Consider the following 18,978-nt stretch of genomic DNA (forward strand, 5'->3'; position numbering starts at 1 on the left):
AACTAAAGAGGTTGTTTATGGACCTGCTGACAGTTGACTTCCAGCAAGTGACGCTCTGTGTGTGCCAACCTGCTGTAGCTCTGCTAGGCACGTCCAGCCTTTTGCCATCACACCTCGCTGTCATCTACAAAGTTCATGCTCTGGAACAATTGAATTAGCAAACAAAACCCCAAACAAAAGTACTGATAATGCTTTAAAATAAGTTTCAATTTTGTGTCAGGCCACTTTCATAGCTATCCTTAGCTGCTTGTGGCCATGAGCCACAGGTCTGACATGCCTGCACGTGACATTTCCCTCCTTAGGATGCAGTCCTAAGGAGCATCAAGAACAGCTTTGACATCCAAGCCTCCTTACAAGGCTGTGTCATTACCTCGTTCACTGGTCAGCAGGCTGAGGCCCAGAGGACCCAAGGTGGGAGAAGGAGTGATATGGGTGCACAAGCCCCTGATTCTGAGGCCTGGAGCCGACTTGGGCTCCTGCTTTCTTGCCTGCTTGCAAGCCTGAATGTTTATTCCTTCCCACATAAGCCTGGACGAGCTCCCTTCTGCACGCTACTGTTTGTCTGGGAGATTCCGCAAATCCTCTCCAAATGGCCTGCTTCCCTGTGCTGCTTGTCTAGGGCGCTTCTGCTGAGAGGATAAGCCTGGAGACAGCTCTCCAGAGCAGCTGGAGCCCTCCCAGCTGCAAGGCTGATTTTCTCCTTCAGAGCAGTATCTCATTATCCCTAAGCCACTGGCTGGAAAGAGCTGGAAATGTCTTTGCAAATTGGGAAGGCACTGGGAATTTGTGGGTTGACTTTCCCATGAGGAAACTAAGGAGGGCTCTGTTTTCAGGCACCTGCTAGGCACTGGTTACACTGCTGGTAACTGTTGTCATTTCAACTCCTGACCTCAAGAAAACCATATTATCCCCACTTTACCAATGAAGAAACTGAAGCTTAGGGGCCTCTTGGGTAGTAGGACAAAAGCTGTCTTAGTTTTTCTTAAGCATTTGCTCCAAACCAGGCTCTCTGTGGCAGAAGAATCTTTTCTTTGGTGCTCACCAGGGCCGCCAGGGCCATAGCTAGGGTTTTTTGTTTTTGTTTTTCAAGACAGGGTTTCTCTGTGTAGCCCTGACTGTCCTGGAACTCACTGTGTAGACCAGGCTAGCCTTAAAGTCAGAAATCCACCTGCCTCTGCCTCCCAAGTACTGGGATTAAAGACATGTGCCACCACTGCCCAGCCATAGCTAGGGTTTTGATTGTTTTGTTTTGTCTTGTGTTTATGGACAAGTGGTGAGCCACCATGTAAGTGTTCAGAATTGAACCCGGGTCCTCTGGAGGAAGAACCAGTGCTCTTGACAGCTGTACCACTTCTCTAGTTCCTATTGCTGGAGCTTAAAATGTGCCCCCACACAGTTTCCAGTAAAAGCTCTCCCTCCCGCTCATCTCCCAGGTGAGCCAGGTCTTCCTGAACCTCATGCAGACAGTGTTGGAGGTAGCCATGGACACTCAAAGGCAGGTCTGACACCAAAATCTAGTCTGTCCTTCAAGCTTTGGACCATCCCAGCCACCCTTCCATATTTGTGTCTCAGCATCCCCTGAGTCTACCCCATGGCCATCTGTTCTTCCCAAGGGAAGACCTGGGCTCTTGAACCCTTCCCCATGCTGACTCGAATTCCAAGAGTCTTTGCATGTCTCCCCACCCTGGGAATCCAGTTTTGTCCAAATATAAGTTTCCACCTCCAAGAAGACAGCCTTATTTCACTCCATGGGCTCACAGTTTCTCCTCATGGAGTGTAACGCTGTCTCTACTGTGTTTATGTCTGAGGTGTGTATATACAGCCCTCCTATACTTTGGGCCCTTTCAGAGGAGGCCTGACAGCATAAATTAATTGATTGGAATATTTAATGCCGAATGTTTGTGGCTTAGGCACTGGATGTCTTCACGATGTTTCAGGCCCATCTGTGTGTCTTGCTACCCCAGCATGGTGCTCAAAACAGTGCAGGTACAGTGTAGATAGTGTAGACAGTGCAGGCAGTGTAGACAGCTCACCTACTTAGTAGTCATCCCACTAGGAGGTGGTTTAGAATGAGCCAGACACTGAAAACTGAGTCCAGTGTTCAAATCTACTTGGCTTTAGTCTGCTCAGAATTGCAGAATTACAAGTTTATTGCTGACATTTCAGAAGTGGGAAGGTTCTCAATAAAAATGTGGATCTCCTCTATCTCTTGGAAGACTCCTGAGATCTGGCAAGATGTGCCTCACAAGCTACAGACTAGCTCCTGAGAAATAGCGTCCCCCTTAGAAGGAGCATCCCTTGGTAGACAGAACACTGTCTTTCTGACACTGCATGCTAGTTGCCTTTAGTCACTGCCCAGTTCTTTGTTGGGCTACACTCCCTGAATGCCCCCCTCAGGCATTTCGTTGTGTGACCTCTCTGAAGGTTGGTAGGTCCATTGGAGTCTCAGCTCAGCCTTACCATCTACCTTGTGTGGCTAGATGCCAGTGTGGACGATAGCTCCAGCATGTGGGGTGCAGAGGAAGCAAGGTGAGAGTCCCCCAGGAGGCACTGAGCATGCAGAGGGAGTTTCAAGCGTGAGTTGGGGAGGTTTGTGCAGCAGTCCATGCCTGTCCACTGACTGTCCCTGTGTTTGCCTCAAGTGCTACCGGACTGGGCTGATGTCCCAGTATGTGGAGTCATGGAGAACAGGAGACACAGCCTTCTGGCGAGGGCCTTTCGGAAGCTTCTTATATGAACCAAAGAAGGTCAGTGCCAGCACCTTCAGTCCTGGGGACCTTCCCCAGGTCACTGTGCTGTTCTTCCAACACTTAAGTCCAACCCCCAGAGTGTGTGAGGCTTAGACAAGGCGGGAGATAGACCGGCCCTAATAAACACTCCAAAACTGCTGATGGCTGCCCGTGCCTCAGTTCAGGCTTGAGGACTTAGAGTTCAGGATCCTGATGCCCTCTGTCTCTTAGATGCCGCTCCAATTGCACCTTCTCCTCAGGAAGCTACGTGCAGCCCACACTCACTGCTAGACTGGAAGGCTCTTGCCTTGTCCCCACAGCATGCTTTCCCAGAAAGAGCTGGTCGTTTCTCATCAGCTGCCTCACGCCTGGGAAGAAGTCCCGTCGTATGTATTGAGACTCTTGAGAGTCCTTTGACCCAGTAATTCCATTTCTGAAAGTCTATTACAGAGAAAGAACCCAAAACAAAACAGAACCAAACCCAAGTGCTGCTTCTTGTGTGTGTGTTATGTCATTTTTATTTATAACAACAAGAGACTAGAGGCAGCTGAGTGCCCACCAGAGAGACCAGTTAAGTCCCACTGGGTCACAGGTTCTTGATAGGACATTCTCCTAGATTTTAAAGATATGTTTTTAATGATGCTCTATGCTCATCCTATAAGAGCAAGCGACAAGTGCTAAGTACAAAGCAATATATACCCAGTAGGGAAACTAACTTGAAATGCACAGGAAAAATATGAAATATGTGAGATATTAGCAGGTTTGGGAGGGATTATGGGCAATTTTCATTTTCTCCATTATGCTTTCCAAATTATCTGGAATAAACACCTATTACCTTTATAATTAGGAAAACAAAGCCAAAACCAAAACAAGCGGAAAAGAATGAATCGTGCTTGCCTTGCCATTCTTTTTGTTTAATTTAAAAATAGCTTTTATTGTATTTCCCCTTATTATAAATGCAAAACATGTTCACTAACAAAAAAAAAAATCATCAGAGACAGACAAAAGGAAGAAACCCAAATGCGCCTGGAACCCCAGGACACCAGCCTCACTTGTAAACCCTCTCCCACACATGGGCATATGTACACACACACACACACACACACACACGCTTATATGAACATCATACCAGCCCTGTGAGGATGGGGTGTAGCTTAGTATAGAACACTTTCCTAGTAGCCCTGGGCTCCGTCCCAGTAGAGATATACCTCTGTACATACTGCCCAGCCCTCTGCAGTGCACCCTGTGCGGGCTCACCCAGCCCTCTGCAGTGCACCCTGTGCGGGCTCACCCAGCCCTCTGCAGTGCACCCTGTGCGGGCTCACCCAGCCCTCTGCAGTGTACCCTGTGTGGACTCACTCAGCCCTCCTGGCAGCTTGCCAGTGATTCACCCCCATCTTACACATATAGGTGTATATGCTATCCTTCTCCAGCAGTGTTCTGGAACTATCCATGCTCAGCTCTGCACTGTGTCCCCCTATTCTGTGTTCCTGCCTTTAAGAACACAGTGTGGATGTTGTTTCTTTCCCTGGCTCGGAGCAGATGGTCTTCTGACCATTTGTCCCATGAGGGAGCCTCCCAGTGCCTGTAACCTGCATCCTTGGGACATCAGAGCCTTTTGTTTCTCACCTAGATCCAGCAGTAAGGGCCAGGGTAATGCCTCCCACATTCAGATGGCCACCAAAGCTTTGCCAGGGCCTACTTTGCTCCTGGAGAAGGCCGAGGATCCCACCCTCTTTGCAGTCCTACTCTGTAGTTGTCTGATTACACACAGATGTTAAATCAAACATACAAATGCCTGTCTCTACCTTCATGCCATAGGCAGACACTAGCGTCTGTCCGGGAGGAGACTGGTAGTATTTGCCAGTGTATGAGGGAGGCACTGGCACAAGGGGACAGGAAAGGAAGAGCCCCCCCACCCAGCCCAACTCAGGGAAGGCATCCTAGAACACAACCTGAGCAAGAATGAGAGAAAAGGAGGGGTGAGACAGAGCAAAGGCCTGGAGGTTACAGGGACCACTGTGGCAGAACAAGGTGACCCAGCTCAGGATCTCAGGCTTAATCAGGGGAGAACTGAACTGGATTAAACCTCAACTCCACACCAGGCCTTTATGTTACCTCATCTGGTCCTCAGGGCAATTCTGAGCTAGGAGCTATTTTAGGAAAATTCTCTCATTGTTCTCCACCAGTGAAGAAATTGAGGTTCAGATTAGGAAAATAGTTTGCCCAGATCACATGGTTGATGCTTATATACAGATGCCTAACCTCAGGAATGAAAAGGTGAAGATTTTTCAGTGTGGGTCAGACATTAACCTTTAAGATACTAACTTTGAGAGCAGGGTGGTGGGGGCACACAACTTTAATCCCAGAACTTGAGAGGCAGAGGCAGGTAGATCTCTGAGTTTGAGGCCAGCCTGCTCTATAGACTGAGTTCCAGGACAGACAGGCAGACAGGGTTACAGACACACACACACACACACACACACACACACACACACACACACACACACACCAGGACAGACAGGGTTACACACACACATGAGAGAGACAGAGACAGAGATAGAGATAGTTAGTTTGAAAAGGCCTGCCCTGTTTTTTAAGGAACCTAGAGGAAATAGGAAATGGGCTTACTGAGGAGGGGTTGATGGTATTATTAGAAACTTCCCTTACGGTGCCATGCTAGGCAGAAAGAGGTATTCATTACTTCATTTACTTCAGAGAGGCTCAGAGTCCTAAGGCTGGGGTCCTAAGACGTTTGTAGAGCTCCCCAGGGTCAGAGGAGGCAGTCTGGTGAGCAGGCTGGGATGGAGTTGGAAGGGACAAGGCTTTGGTGTGAGAGGAAGTGGCTTTGGGAGGTAGTTGAGTTCCTTGACAGCTGTCAGCAGAGTCCTTGTAGAGTAATGTTAAAAGGCAGCCAATCCCCTTTGAGGTTGGGTTTTGCTCTCTAGGAGGCTTTCCAGGCTGTTCACAATCCATGTGGCTTCATGCACCAAGGGAAGAGGCATGGCAGAGACGGGTGGGACACTTGAGAAAAGCATTGCTGCCCAGCTTTGGCAAGACCCAGAGAAGACCCATGTGGGGTAGTGTGAGAGCCCGCCATCCACTGTGCTGTCCATCCTGCTCTCTAGTACGGCGAGCTCCTCATGCTAGCGGCTGGCACAGGCCTGGCCCCCATGGTGCCAATCCTGCAGAGCATCACAGACGACGAAGATGATGAGACCTTTGTCACCTTGGTCGGCTGCTTCAAGACCTTCGAGGGCATCTACCTGAAGACCTTCTTCCAGGAACAGGCCAGGTTCTGGAACGTGCAAACCTTCTTTGTCCTCAGTCAGGTGAGCCCAGGGTGGGGACCTCTCCCCTAACGAACTGCATTCCCTTTGTGCTGTCCTGAGAACTGGCTGTAGGCTCTGTGCCCTGTGCTATGTTAGTAACCCCAGCTGCTCTGTGTGGAATGTAGGCCTCCCCAAGTCCATCATACAGAGGAGGAAGCAGGCTTACAGAGGTGCTGGACCAAGGGGGAGCCAGGACTGGGCCTGTATGCCTCACACTCCTGAGCTTGTAGCTGCTGCCTTCAGCTGTGTCCCATCCATCCCCTGCGATCACTTGTGTGGAGTCAAAGCATCAGCAGTCCTGTTCACACCGTCACGGCTAAGAATGTGGGCTCACATACGCCATAGGGCCCAGCATGAGGCTGGGGCCTGAGCAAGGGCTTCATGGAGACTGGCTGGGCAGTGCCTTAGTGAGGTCCCTGCCACCTCCACCTGTTCCTCCACACAGCTGCAGAACAGCTACTGTCAGACTCAACGAGCTGTAAGTTCTCTAGCTCTAAGCCACCCCATGTCCTGCTCTCTGTGTCCCCATCGCCCCAACTCTCACCATAGCATGGCATATCTCAGACCAGGCCTTCCATTACCATTGTCTGCTTTCTAGGGGGTCTAATCTCACTGCTTCCTGTACTTCTTCGGTTGGGGTTCCCTGCTGCCCTATTTCCTTTTGCTTGAGGGTCAACTTTATATACTGCAGATACCCCCTCCTCAATTTCCTTTATGAGAAAATTCTGAAAACTCTCTGACAGCTTATATGATCCTCAACCAAATGGCTGGGGCTAGGAAACTGGATTGCTGTCCCCTCTAGAGCTTTGTAGATTCAGAGTCTACAGATCTGTCCACTGATGGAAAGCTCTTTGAAATGCACATGGGAGGGTATGTTTGGTGAACATTAACAACAGCAGAAAGTGCCTAAGGCAGGGCATAAAACAGAAGGCTGGTGTGAAGCAGAGGGGAAGAGGGAAGGCCACATGCCCTACAAAAGCCTGGTCCAGGAAGGGAAACAGGGCACAGGCACCCAGCAAACTCCTTGCCCTGGCTGCTGCCTGGCCCTCTTTCCCTCGGTCCTCAACCACATGAGAGATGCCAGGACCACAAATGAAGGTGAGACACTCCCTTGCCCTAGGGGCACGCACCTGTCTACAGGGACAGCTGGTTCTGCTGTGTCTTAGTTGCCTTCTATTGATAATAAAGCCCATGACCAGAAGCAGCTTGAGAAAGAGCAGGATTGCGTCAAGCCTTCGTCTAGTCCATCTGGAATGGAAGTCATGGCAGAAGCTGAAACCTGAAAACAGGAAGCAAAGCAGAGCCCATGAAGGAATGCTTCTCCCAGCTTGTTTGGTTTACTTCCTTGTATAGTCCAGGGCTCTCTGCTCAGGGATGGCACCACCACAGTGAGCCAGACCCTTCCACATCAGTTGCCAATTAAGAAAATGGGTTGGCATGATGGTACACACCTTTAATCCCAGCACTTGAGAGACCAGAGCAGTCAGATCTCTATGAGTTTGAGGTCAGCCTGGTCTACATAGTAAGTTCTAAGTTCTAGGCTAGCCAAAGCTATACAAAAGTGAGACCCTGTCGTGTGTGTGTGTGTGTGTGTGTGTGTGTGTGTGTGAGAGAGAGAGAGAGAGAGAGAGAGAGAGAGAGAGAGAGAGAGAGAGAGTGAGAGAGAGAGAGAGAGAGAGAGAGAGAAAGGGGGGACGGGGAGGGAAGGGGAGAAGGAGAGAGATTGAGTTCAGAGCACTTCAGTCCCCACTACAGTCTCATGAGGTTTGTACTGCTGTCCTGTCTTTCGCAGATGGGGAACCTGAGGTAACAAGGTAACAGCAATAGAGCTGGGTACCAGCTCAGCTGGTCCTGCACAGAGACCATTGTCTTAGTCCATTGGGATAGTACACATGCATGCTGGCCAGCATGTAGGGCAAGTGGGCTCAGGAATGCTGCAAGAAAGAGGTGGCACTTGAGCCTGGACTGGGGCTGGAAAGTTATTTGAAAGTTCACTTCCGGCCCTGCCAGGCTTTGATGATGCTGAAGGTTGGGCAGGGGAATGGGCCGGCTGGCTCAACAGCAGGAGTAAGGGTGACTATGGTAGCTCTACTCCTCCACATGCGCTCAGCACAGCTTGCCCCTTTCCCTTGCCTGAGCCTGGCAGCACTCCCTCTACTTCCTCAGCTGTCCGTCCTCCTGCGCTGCCTTGCTCCTAGCCCTTTGCTGGCACCTACTGTTCTCAGGACTTCCCAAGCCCAGTGGCCTCATGACCTTGACAGCTCCATCTCCTGGCCTTCCCTCCTCAATGCTGGGTCCTGGTGTCACTGGCAAGCTTGCAGGTACAACTGTGCTGTGCTTTTCTTGTGCTAGCCTTTGTTCCTGCTGTCCCCTGCCATGTGTGCTTGTTCCCTCCCTTTCCCAGTGTCTACCCACCCTTCCTGGATCTGCCGATGGGAAGTCCATCCCTGGGTGCTGCTATTGCTCCTGCTGTCACAGCACCTACCTACCTGCCATTGTTTAAGGGCTCTGCCTCACTGAGGAGTCCCCAGACTCGGTGCATCTTGGGGTGCACAATTCCGTAGGGCCAGTGGAACCAAGGGCGTGGGGAGAACTAGGAAGTGGGAAGGAGAGATGGGCCAGTGAGGTCTCCTGGCTCTACCCTTGAGGTTCCACGAGAATGGGAGAGTGTTTGGGGGAGGGTAGGAAGAGCCAGGTCACCAGAGAGTGCTCCTTAACAGCCCTAGGGGACCTGGAAGTCATCCAGATGCCTTGAAGTGAGGCTACAAGGCCTGAAAGCACCTGGGGCACTAGGAGCTCCTTGGCCTTCCCAGGGCTGTGTTCTTCCTCTGGCCAGCAGGACCATGGCTCTCCATAGGCTAGGCCTTCATCTCTTAGCTCAGAGACTCAGAACTCAGCATGATGGTGGCCGTGGAGGTAGGAGCAGCTTTTGGTGAAGGGTTTCTCCCATGTACTGCAGTGGCAGAAAAGAGCTGGCTAGGTGAACGTCTGGAACCCCCAGGAGTCATCGCTGCTCTCTCCTGTCTTCCCAGGAGGTCTCCCCAGAACAGCTTCCCTGGAGCTACCGTGACAAGACCCATTTTGGCCGCCTGGGCCAGGAGCTGGTTGCTGAACTGGTGGCCTGCTGCCGGAGAAAGCCGTTTACCTTAGTCTGTGGCTCACCTGCATTTAATGAGGACATGGCTAGGTGTTTGCTGTCTGCTGGCCTGACTGAGGACTCCTACTTCCTCTTCTAGCCCTGGCCTTGGGCCTTAATCAGGGGTACAGAGAGGAGCCCAGATCAGAGTCAGAAGACATGGAGTCCAGGCCTGGCCCTGCTGCTGACTTACCCAGAGACCTTGGGCAAATGTCATCACCATGGAACTTCCCTTCCTGTCTGCTGCGTCCTGCTGTATGGAGGGAGGCCAGCAGTTGTCAGGGAGTCAGGGAAGACTGCTCCAAGGGAGCCAAGCAAGTGGAGTCCTACTGAGCTCAGGCTGGTGGGGGTTGGGTAGGACAAGGGGTGAGGAGTCTCTTGTCCTCCCAGAGCCCATCAGTGCTGGGAAAATGACTTGGGGAAGCTCAGAGCTCTGGGAGGACCTTAACTTCTGTGCCTCCTGTGGGGTGGACCTGACTTGCTGAAGGCCTGGAGTCTAAGACCTGACCATGTTCTCAGATCAAGGCACTGCCCTGAATCATCTCTGTATCCATGACAAGTCTTTCCTGCCATGATCAGCCTCACGCTCAGTTTCTTTCCTGGCTCAGGAGGCCAGCTCAGAGTCCTTTTCCCACAAAAGAAGAGGAACAGAGGCAAATGCCCCTCCCTCCTGCAGGCAGCCACATAGCCCGTGCCTTCAGCTCTCGGTGCCCTGGCGACGGTTGCTATGGAGATCTAAAGATAGAGCAGGAGTCAGGAGACCTGGGTCCCTCTCCCAGCTCTGCCCACTGAGTGGCTGCTGATCCAGGTCCACCCAGCCCCCACCTCCACCTCCTCTATCCTGAACGGGGCATGCCCTCTCCAGGGAGCTCACTGCCCCTGGGCATCATGTTGACTTAATGAATTCTGCTTTCCACAGCCTGGGCCCCAGTGTGCTGCGCCAGCACAGGCCAGATACAGGCAGTCCCAGACTTCTGATGCTCAGCAGTGGAATGTTAGAAGCTGGGAGCCAGGAGCCTTTAGGATTAGGCATTTATAACTATGGAGTTGCACTCTCCTCACCTCCCCCAACCCCCATAGCAGAGCTCAGATGCCAGAGAACCCTGTCCAGCAGACTCAGTGTACAAATGGGTGAACCAAGGCCCATGAGTGACTCACCCAAGGTGAGTCTGAGACAGCCCTCCCTACAAGCTCCCCATCACCCCCCCCACACACACACACACACACACACACCTGTGGTTGTACACCATGCTTTTCAAACTGTGCTCCACAGGCCACTGGGGAACCTTGCCTGGATGGCAGCAGTAAAGGTGGCTGGAGGGATCCCCAGGTCCCCTTCAATCACAGAGGTCTGTTTTTAACCTCATCTTCATGGGGCATAGAGGAATTTTTGTCAAAATTGCCTTTTCTACCCCACCCTGAAAAATCACAACAAAGAAACCCCTGTTCACTGCATAGCCATGGGGAACAGCTGGGTGATGGGAAGCCTGCATGTTGCACCCCAGGGGCTTGGGACCTCTGTCGGGGTTCTACAGGGCATTCATTAGGTGTGACTTCTCAGAACCAAGTGGGCAAATTAAAGCTGCATGAACATTGGTCAGGACACTTTGTTTTGTCTGGCCCAGGTCCTCAGCCTCGGGGTCGTTGTTCTTTAGAGTCTCAGGCTCAGAACAGTGTGACAAAACTGAGAGCCAGAGCTCCCAAACAGGGTGCATGGGCTCTCCTTGCCCAGCCTGTGACTTGGGGCAAGACACATGTCATCTATCCCGGCCTCTGAGAACTTCACCAGTGTGCCTTGGTGGGTCTTAGTGGCAGTCTTCATGGATGCCCCTGGGGGACTTGAAGCTCAACTGTCCAAGGAAATAGCAGCAACGTGCTAGGCACAGCCTTTCCACTGGAGAGCTCCAGCCAAGGCAAGGATTAGCTAGCATACCTCTGAAAGGGGTGAATATTAGAGAAATGGTGTTCACAGTGCAAGAGAGTGGTGAGCAGGGCTTGAGCCTGTAGGAAAGACAGGGACACTCCCCAACCCCGACCATAGAAGCTTCAAAAGCAATGCTTATACTCATTCCTTACAGGGTCAGGGAGGACCCGCTTAAGGGGAGAAGCCTAGGGCAATTCCCCTAGGCCTCTCTCTGTACCATTTTAGGTATTTGATGCCTAGACAGATTAGGCCACTCAGAGGCAACTGACATCCCCTGTCCTGGGTGGGTTGCCTTCCTCTTCACCTCCCTCAGTGTAGAAGCTGAGCAGCCTGGCTACTAGTGGGATTGGTTATCCTGAATATTGGCAAGGGCACAAATGTGTCTGAAATGCCAGGATGCCAATCTCCTGTCACCTGGGAACTCAAGAGCTCACAAAATAGTGGTTGCTGTGCCTGGCAAGGTATAGGTGAGTGTAAAATAGGACTAATTGGGATTCATGAGGTCGTCCCACTTGGTGGGTGGGCCCTGTCAGCTGGTCAGTTCCTCATGATAATACCTGGCTCTCTGTAGGCTGTTGGGATGGAGTTTCCCCTGAGCACTGCCATTATGTGATAGTGCAATGGCAGGGGGACAGTCAGGACCTGAGCATGACCGGAAGGCCTCAGAAGACCAACAAAGAGCTCACTTCTCTGTGAGCGAGACAAATTAGCACCTCAAGTTATTCAGGTACTGCCCCTCTGTTCAGTCTGGAACCATAGCCCGAGCCTGCGTGGCCTCACCCAGCCACCGTGTTCCCATCACACAGGGTGCTCAGCACCTCCTGGAGGTAGACAACCTGAGGCATAGCAGAACTTCCGAGTGCTTTGCAGGTGGCAGGACTCTTCCACAGCAGGAAGTCATGCCACTGTAGTTACCCCAGATTAGAGACCGAAACAGCCTCTGAGCCACCAAGATCATGTAAGGGGGCACAAGTTCCAACATGCGTTGTTGTAACGGTTACATGACACGTGAGCACACCTGGAGGTCCAGGTAAACACTCTGTACCTGTGTGGTGTGAGACGGCCAAGGCTACAATTAAGAAAAAGCAGAGTGGGAACCATGCAGTTCTCCTTTGTTTGTTCTTCTCTTTGTTTTGTTTCAGTGCTGGGGACTGATTCTAGAGCCTCGAGGATGCTAAGTTAAAGACCATGTGCTCCACCACACCTAGTTCCAGTGGCGATCCCAGTGGGATATCAGTCTGCAGTTAAAACGAGTGGATCGGGTCTCCATGTACCAGCATAGAGTAAACGTTTTAAAAGTCATAATGGAATAAGCTGCACATAGTAAAAGGACAAGTCCAGGGCTAGCAAGATCCCTTTGCAGCTAACAGTGCTTGCCGGCAAGCCAGACAACCTGAGTTTGAACCCTGGAACCCACAGGGTGAAGAGAGAGAGTCAACTCCTACAGATTGTCCTCAGTGTGTACACACACAGACTGATAAAAGCAAGAAGATTTGGGGTTGGGACAATACTTGTACTTGGGAATTATAAAACTCTGAAATAATGTTTTCTATTGAGATAGCTCAGCTGCAAGCACAGAACCTGATGGAGAGATGAAATCCAGGTGTTGGTTCCCTGGTAGCTGCTTTGTTATTTTCTTTTCCCCAACCTGTGTTTAAGAACAGTTCTAGGGCTGGGCAGTGGTGGCACACGCCTTTAATCCCAGCACTTAGGAGGCAGAGGCAGGCAGATTTCTGAGTTTGAGGCCAGCCTGACCTGCAGGTCTACAGCGAATTCCAGGACAGCCAGGGCTATACAGAGAAACCCTATTTTTAAAAATAAAAATAAAATAAAACAGAACAGTTCTACAGTTATTAGATTGCAAAACAGTATCTACTGTACCCAGCCAGGTACACACAGCTAACCCCAGCACTTGGAAGGTGGAGACGGGAGGAGTAGCAGATCACAATTATGCCTGGCTCACAGCAAGTTTGAGGGTAGCTTGGGGTACTTGGGAGGCTGTCTCAAAAACAGAGCAAGACAAAATGACCCTAGGTAGCTGGTCCATATACGCAGACACGATGGGCTTCAAGTGTTCATGGGCTCTCCCGCCTCCTGATACAATCGCCCCTTTATGCCTCCAAGCTCTTCAGGAATTCACTGAAGTGTCTCTGAGCTGTGGTGCCCCAGGCCTTCTAGGTGTAGAAGACAGTACTGCAGGCGGTGATGTTCCTGGCCCCCAGACCTGGTAGGGGGCCTTGATCTTCCTCGTTTCCACAAGAATTCAAATCAAAATGACTGGGCAAACCCCTTAGTGGTATAGTCTTCCCCCACCCCCTTTTTAGCCACTTTTAAAATGAAGCAGTCTTTGGTTCAAGTCTCTTCCTGACTATGCCCCACAGCAAGTAGCTTAGCCCCCGTGAAGCTCAGTTTGTTTGCTCATCTCTATGATGGGGATGTAACCATCCCTCTATCCTAGTAAGGATGAGGGAGATGGTTTGCACAGCTGGATGTGGGTGCCCCAGCCTGTATTAGTAGATTTTTACCACTGAGAGAGCTATCCCAGAGAAACAGGAAAGAGTTAAAGAGTTTCAGTCCATGGTCAGCTGACTCCCCTGCTTGGGGTCTAAGGCTAGGCACAGCATCTTAGCAGCAGGTGAGAGAGAGAGGAGAGAGCTTTCTACCTCCTCACAGCCAGGAAGCAGCAGACGGGAAGGGGTCAGGACAAGATGTCCCCCAGAGATGCCCCAACACCCCTGCACCCTCATGACCTGCTTTCTCCAGCTAGGTAGTGCTGAGGTGTCTAGCATCTTCTAAAATAGCATCACACATGGGGATCAGACCGTCAACATATGGGGACAGTTCATATTCAAAGCATAACAGGCCCAGTCTACCTCCCACCCTTTCCTCTCCCTGGTGCACCGCTGGCTGCGGGCTGCATTTCTTCCGAAGCATCACAGTCAATAATTCTCTGCACACCCAGCGTGATACTGCACTCCCTACTCAGATGCTGAGGTGAGAGGATCTCATGAGTCCAGTGTTCAAGACCAGCCTGAGCAACATGGCAAGACTCTATGAAATTTTCTTTTCCGAAAACAAAAACCTACCCAACTATCACCTTAATTCTTCCCACCCCACCCCCGTGCTTTGGAGGACTTTGACCCCAAATTGCAAGAGTTGAGTCATGATCACTTATCACCCATGATTTTATTAAGATGTAGACAACTGCCACTCAAAGCTACCAGTCTGCACATCCCACGGGGCACTGCTCATGACAGTCAGGGGCAGAGATGCTCTGTAGTATGTGTCGCCATCAGACCCTGCATCGTACTCCTTCAGTTGGCACGAACTGTGGAAGCTGCTGGCCTTGCCCAAGTGAGTACTGTTCTCATAGCTGGTACCGAGGGCAGACTGGGAACTGAGTTTCTTTGTCATATCTTAGTATGGAACTCCCTGAGGGTCCCAGGGTCCCCACCCCGAAGGGCTCAATCTAAATAGGTGGCATGTACCAGTACCATACAGAAGAATGTAGGGTTCACATGCAGGGAGGTGGCAAGGCTGTGTGCATACAGATCCCACTGTCCCTGTCTAGAGGCCACCACATCAACATGCCCAATGCTCCCAGTGATAGAACATACTAGCTTATATGGGATGGGGTGACCGTCTTGACCAGATCTCAGCTCACAGAATGGTGGCCAGGCAGGTGGACTGAGAGGATGGTATGCCACACCAGCCGGCTTGGAGGGCAGGTGGGCCTGGATTAGCCCCTCCACCTGGGTTCAGGGGACTGTCACCTCTGGTCTGGCTCACACAGGGGTACCTGAAAGAAGAGGGAGATGGGCAGGTTGTTTGCTGCAAACAATTAAAACCTGGACCTAATATGTTAGATGCAGACCCCTGAGCTGGAGCACGTGATTTGAACACAGGGTGGAAAATGAACGCAGAAGCTGCCCTAGAAGCTGCACTGTGTGTTGAGCTGTGGCTCTGACCCCTTCCCCTCACCATGCCCCAGCCTAGCTCTTAAATACTCCTGGATGCTGCTGACAGGCCAACCGTGGTTCCCCTGGGACTGTGTCCTTAAAGATGAAATTCTGAAAAAGGGGAATGCACCAAAGTGGATCACATCCACTGAAGACCCACTACAGTACTGGGTTCTATTTAAACTCCCCTCTCCCTCTCCCCCTCCCCCTCCTTCCTTCCTTCCTTCCTTCCTTCCTTCCTTCCTTCCTTCTTTCCTTCCATTAATATAGGGTCTCACTATGTAGCCCTGGCTGGCCTGAACAAGCTACATAAACCAGGCTAGCCTCACACTCACAGATCTGCCTGCTTCTGCCCCCCAAGCGCAGTGTTCATCAGGCCTGACTGAATGCTAGGTTTTGAAAATGATGTTCTGAGCTAGGCTCGGTGGCATGTGTTTTAACCCCAGCACTGGGGAGGCTGCAGCACATGGATCTCTGTGAATCTGAAGTCAGCCCGGGCTACATAGAGAGTTTGAGACCAGCCCGGGCTACATAGAGAGTTTGAGACCAGCCAGGGCTACATAGAGAGTTTGAGACCAGCCAGGGCTACATAGTGAGATCCTGTCTCAGAAAAACAAAACAGAGATGAGAAAGATAGCTCACTGGCTAAAACTCTTATTCTCACAGAGGACCTGAGTTCCATTTCCATTACCCACACCCTGAGAGCCAAGCATTCGTGTGATAGACAGACAGGCATACAGGCAAAACACCCACACACACATAAAATAAATCTTTAATAAAATAAAACACAATAAAATGACATTGTTTGGTGCTGCCTCTGCCCTAAAGCCAAACGAGCAAGCATTGCAGGTGGCCTGGGCACACAGACAGTAAAGGGCGATGTGGATGGCAGGATCACTCTCATCTCAGAACTCATGCCAAGTAGCTTCGAGATGTGCTGCAGAATTGTCCCACTAAAGGACAAGGAATCTGAGCCACTTGCTGGTAGAGGGCACAGGCTCCTGGTACTTCTGGCCTCCCTGGGTGGGCTCAGTGTTGACTCAGCCTCTGGGTGGAGACACTGGAAGGCAGGAGTGTCCACAGAAACCCTGCAGGTGCTTTTGGTGGACGGTGGCACACACAGTGCCTTGGGTGCCCACTGACCATCTTGTTTAAGGCTTACTGTTGGTAGAGAACAGGAGAGTCTGTTTGACTGTCACCTAGCCCCTGGAGATGTCCACTATCTCCTGGGGGGAGCAGCAGTTGTTCTTACAGCAGGTGGACAAGGCCTGGTATTCTGCCCAGTGTCCAGTAGATGCTCAGTGAGCCTGGGGTTCTTCTTTTTTTCCTGTCCTCTCTGGGCCTCAGTTTCCGCAGCCAGAAAATGGGGTTGCACTTGCTCCCTGCAGTTCCCAGCACCCACACTGCTGCTCCTCTGCCAGAGCTCTGGCCACTGACCTCTAGAGCTCTCTCGTGAGCCTGTGTGCAGCCAGGAGGCTGAACACTGCTGTTTCTGTCTCTGGACTTGCAAGAGTCTGGCTCCCTTTCTTGATGGAATACTTGCCAAAGGCCTGCTGCTGCCCTGGTGGGTGTGATGAAGGTCCTGACAGATGGAAGCACTCAGGGAGGGAGTCTGTGGAGGTCTTGGCCCCGTTACCTATGGCATGTATAGCTCATTACCTAGAGTCCGCACCCCAGCGCAGACCTCTTGTCCACAGACGAGCTTGCATGGGACAGAGTAATCACTTCGGTGAAAACAAAGGCCTTGGACTCCAAGGATGGCTCGATGGGGGAGGCGCTTGACGTGCACCCGTGAGATTGGATCCGCAGTGCCCTTGTAGAAAGCTGGGCGTGACTGAGCGATTGCCTGTGACCCTAGCACTTGGTGAGCACGGAGCTGAGGAGCAGAGTGCTGAGGATCATGGAGAGGCTGAGAACAGGAGGGTACAGGGGTAAGGGGAGGTCCCAGTCCCATGATGCCTCTCCTTACGTAAGTGAACTTCCTCTAATCTACCTTGGCTTGTTAGAGGGCCCAGCTTGGCCAAAGAAGCAGGACTAATGGGCTCTCAAAGAAGGAAGAGGAGAGAAGCTGGACCAGCTGGAGGCCCCCTTTGTGCCTCCTCACCCCCGCCTCCTGGCTCTGGAAATACGCCATCAGGACCCTTCTGCCAAGCTGCCCTTTGACCCACCTGGAGGTCTCCTCCCCAACCCTGCCTTATGTCCTTGATCTGCTACCCATGTGGTGTGATCCTTGACATCTATAGCTCGGAACGCGATGGGGCTCCTAGCACTTACCAGAAGGCTGGGGTGAGAGTAAACAGAGCAGTCTATGCAGTGCGGTGTGGCGCCCTGCCCTGTGTAAGGTGGCTCTGGTCATCACACCTATGCTGTAACCACACAGATGCCTTCCGATGTGTGGCTCGTTATGGAGTCACTTCACCTGAAGGAGCGGGTCTTCACAGTAGCCCAGGGCACTGGAGAATGGTTAGGGGAACCCCCCCCCTACCTTCATTCATGTAAAAACTGAGGCTTGGTAGGGGAAGGACTCGCTCGAGGCTCCACAGTGGATCAGAGGCAAAGCCCAGTCACTGCCTTGCCAGCGAACCATGGGTAATACAGGACCCCAGTACTGTTGGGGGTTGACAGCTCTTTCTGACCACCCCCCAGCTCTTGCCTTTCCCAGGACAGTGTGTAGCCACTCTACTTAGCCCCAGCTGTGATGGGAACAGGCCTTCAGGAAGCTGGGACTCAACTTTCCCATCTTGGCCCTGTAGTTCCCTTTCCTAAAGGGTGGACTCATTGACAGCCTATGGCCACCAAGCTGGGGTGAAATGACTGTGATTCCAGCCCCCTCTTCATTTCCTTCCCGTGGGCCCAGGAGCTACAAGCTGAGGTCATAAAATGTACACTCTTATCCAAGGGCTCTTGGGAAACCTTGTCCTTGTCCTGCCTGGACTTTAGAGGTGTCATCTGCAGTGTGTGGCTTTCACACCTAAGCCTGTGGGAAAGGGAACAGGGTGGAGTGGTTGTGAAATAAAAACAGAAACTCTGAGGTAGTTTTCTGGGCCTGGGGTTGGGGTGTGGCTCCCAAGAATGTGAGGACCCAGCAACTCCTTGGACCACTGTCCATCATCTGGGGCTCCACCCTAGTCACCACCAGCCCCTGCCCCACAGAACTCACCTCCCCATCCCCCCTCTGCTTTGTCTTGAACCCTTCGCTCTTTCTCCTTTATTCCCCTCCTCTGTTGTGTGGGAACACAGTGCTGTGCAGGCCCTAAGACTTCCTATCAGGCTCCAAAGGGAATTTGGGGTAAGAAGCTGCTATGCCTTCCTGTTCCCACCCCTTAGCCTCTGCACTCATGGCCAATGTCCGGAGATCTCTGGGGTCCCTGTTAAGGGAGTTATGTGGTTCCTGTGGTCCCAACAGGAGTCTCTGGGGCAGACAGGCCTCTCTGTCTCTGCTCTCTGCCACTGTGTGTCTCTAGGACTCTGTGGGATAGAGAGGCAGATGCCCCACAGCACTCATGCTTTCCCCTGGGCACCATCCCTGCACTCAGCAATCAGTGGCAGATACAGGCATGAAGATAAAACTGGCTTAGAGAGCATCCTAGCTACAGATGCGCATCCCAGTACACGCACGGAGATGCATACGGCCTTGGCAATGAGCAGTGTGAACACCTAGTTTCATAGGGATGTGTACAAGCTACAGGTGTGCACACCTGGGGAAACACAGAGCTTCCCACCAGCGGGTGCTGTGTGACATAGAAAAAGATGAATGTGTGCAGAAAAGCGTATGGACCCCAGCACCTGGAAAAGCGCATGGTCCCCTGGGATAACCATACACATGCATCATAACATTTGCAGAGAGACTGATTGATGGACATGTAACATGCCCATATAACCAGAGGGTGACGTACAT

At 51.7% G+C, this 18,978-nt stretch overlaps 1 protein-coding gene across 31 annotated transcripts in view; it reads left to right on the plus strand.

Annotated features, from left to right (window-relative positions):
• Nucleotides 1-12,974, plus strand: part of Cyb5rl (cytochrome b5 reductase-like) — a 21,178-nt gene extending 8,204 nt beyond the window's left edge. For 6 of the 31 annotated variants that reach the window (XM_006502959.4, XM_030253430.1, XM_006502951.4 and 3 more), the window contains 5 exons: nt 2,643-2,747; nt 2,990-3,115; nt 5,858-6,061; nt 8,228-8,382; nt 9,094-10,795. In XM_006502959.4, the coding sequence (XP_006503022.1) occupies nt 2,643-2,747; nt 2,990-3,115; nt 5,858-6,061; nt 8,228-8,382; nt 9,094-9,211 (708 nt within the window). In that variant the 3' untranslated portion in view covers nt 9,212-10,795. Of the gene's footprint in view, nt 1-302; nt 1,115-2,642; nt 2,748-2,960; nt 3,116-5,857; nt 6,062-6,186; nt 7,278-8,227; nt 8,383-9,093 lie in introns of those variants that run through there. The other 25 variants (NM_001377083.1, NM_001346552.2, NM_175471.4 and 22 more) reach the window with 18 other exon arrangements.
• Nucleotides 12,975-18,978: the final 6,004 nt, after the last annotated feature.

This window comes from Mus musculus, chromosome 4 (genome assembly GCF_000001635.26).
Source record: "Mus musculus strain C57BL/6J chromosome 4, GRCm38.p6 C57BL/6J".
NCBI lineage: Eukaryota > Metazoa > Chordata > Mammalia > Rodentia > Muridae > Mus > Mus musculus.